We start from the raw sequence: 1,291 nt of genomic DNA on the forward strand, positions 1-1,291 counted from the left end.
TCCACACACACACACACACACACACACACACACACACACATACACATACACACAGGTCCTTAAATTGCTGCACGCATTCCTTTGTGGTAGAAATGGTAAATGTTAAAAGACTGAAAACCACAAAACGTACCTCCGCCGTCATGTGGTAACGCACCCGCCGCGTACACCGGGTTCTCGTACAAGCCTGCAGCGTTACAGCCCACCCTGTCTGTGTCTTCTGCTGTTGACAAATCAACAATGACTTGATGTTACATTTGGAAACACCACTAAAATGCTTCCATTAACATGGATTGTATTAGAGATAATTTGTTGAACTACATCAATATTTGATGTTGCAGGTGATAGTACAGAATCATACTTTCTAAACTCACTATAAAGAATGTACTCTAGGACGACAACAACTTCAAAAATTCTGATGATGTATAATAATGCCTAAAACCTAATCTTTAAACGTCCGAGTAAAATGAAATTCTTAAAAGTGATCGGTCGATTATGTTCATCATTAATTATAAAAATGCCATCATCTTAAGGCATTCTCATCATAGAATGCATCTTTTAGTTTTTCTCCGAAAATTACTTGGAATTGTTGTTTAAGACTATAAGTTGTGAAATTAGTTTTATAGTGATCTTATGGAAAACTTTGGCCATTCATTCTTCCCAAACAATTCTCCCATGTCAATCGGCTTTTGTCCTTTGCAATGTTTTTTGATATGTAATTATCAGAAGACTTAAGGTAGTATCTCGCTTCACTTGCGTCACACTTGCGTCACTGCGGGATTAGAAAGTTAGTTAAGATACTTAACAAATTTCTTTTGTCGTCTTCTAAGTCATACTTTTACGTATTACGCACTAAATCTAAATGAGACAAAATCGGAGAAAATAACAAAACAGTGACGCAGTGAGCGAACCTCGCAGTGACGCAAGTACAGGGAGATAGCACCTTTAGTTAAAAATAACGCCACTAGCCTTTAGGTTCTTTTGAATAGAAAACTAGCGGAATTTCAGAGGCTTCTGTTACAATTTTTTTTCAAATGTCTTTCTTTACATCACTTCGCCAGGCAATATTTGAGGTTGAAACACCACAATAACTTGGTAATGTAGGGTAGAAATTTCGGCTAAAAATTTTGCAGAATTTCTTTTTCCATTTTTGTCACGCAGGCGCAAGCTAAAGACATAGCCATACCAATGCAAAAAAGTTTTACATTAACAGACATTTTATGGCGAGACAAGAAGCTTGAAGAAAAACAATCTTAAATGTTTGGATAAAATCAAACTCCCTGTTAAGAAGTGA

General features: G+C 36.5%; 1 protein-coding gene across 1 annotated transcript in view; it reads right to left on the minus strand.

Annotated features, from left to right (window-relative positions):
• The window catches only part of LOC118420028, a 27,579-nt gene extending 27,333 nt beyond the window's left edge, over nt 1–246 (minus strand). Inside the window, exon 1 of the mRNA XM_035826734.1 lies at nt 131–246. Within this exon, the coding sequence (XP_035682627.1) occupies nt 131–142 (12 nt within the window). The 5' untranslated portion in view covers nt 143–246. The remainder of the gene's footprint in view (nt 1–130) is intronic.
• Between the last annotated feature and the right edge of the window lie 1,045 nt (nt 247–1,291).

This window comes from Branchiostoma floridae, chromosome 7, assembly GCF_000003815.2.
Source record: "Branchiostoma floridae strain S238N-H82 chromosome 7, Bfl_VNyyK, whole genome shotgun sequence".
NCBI lineage: Eukaryota > Metazoa > Chordata > Leptocardii > Amphioxiformes > Branchiostomatidae > Branchiostoma > Branchiostoma floridae.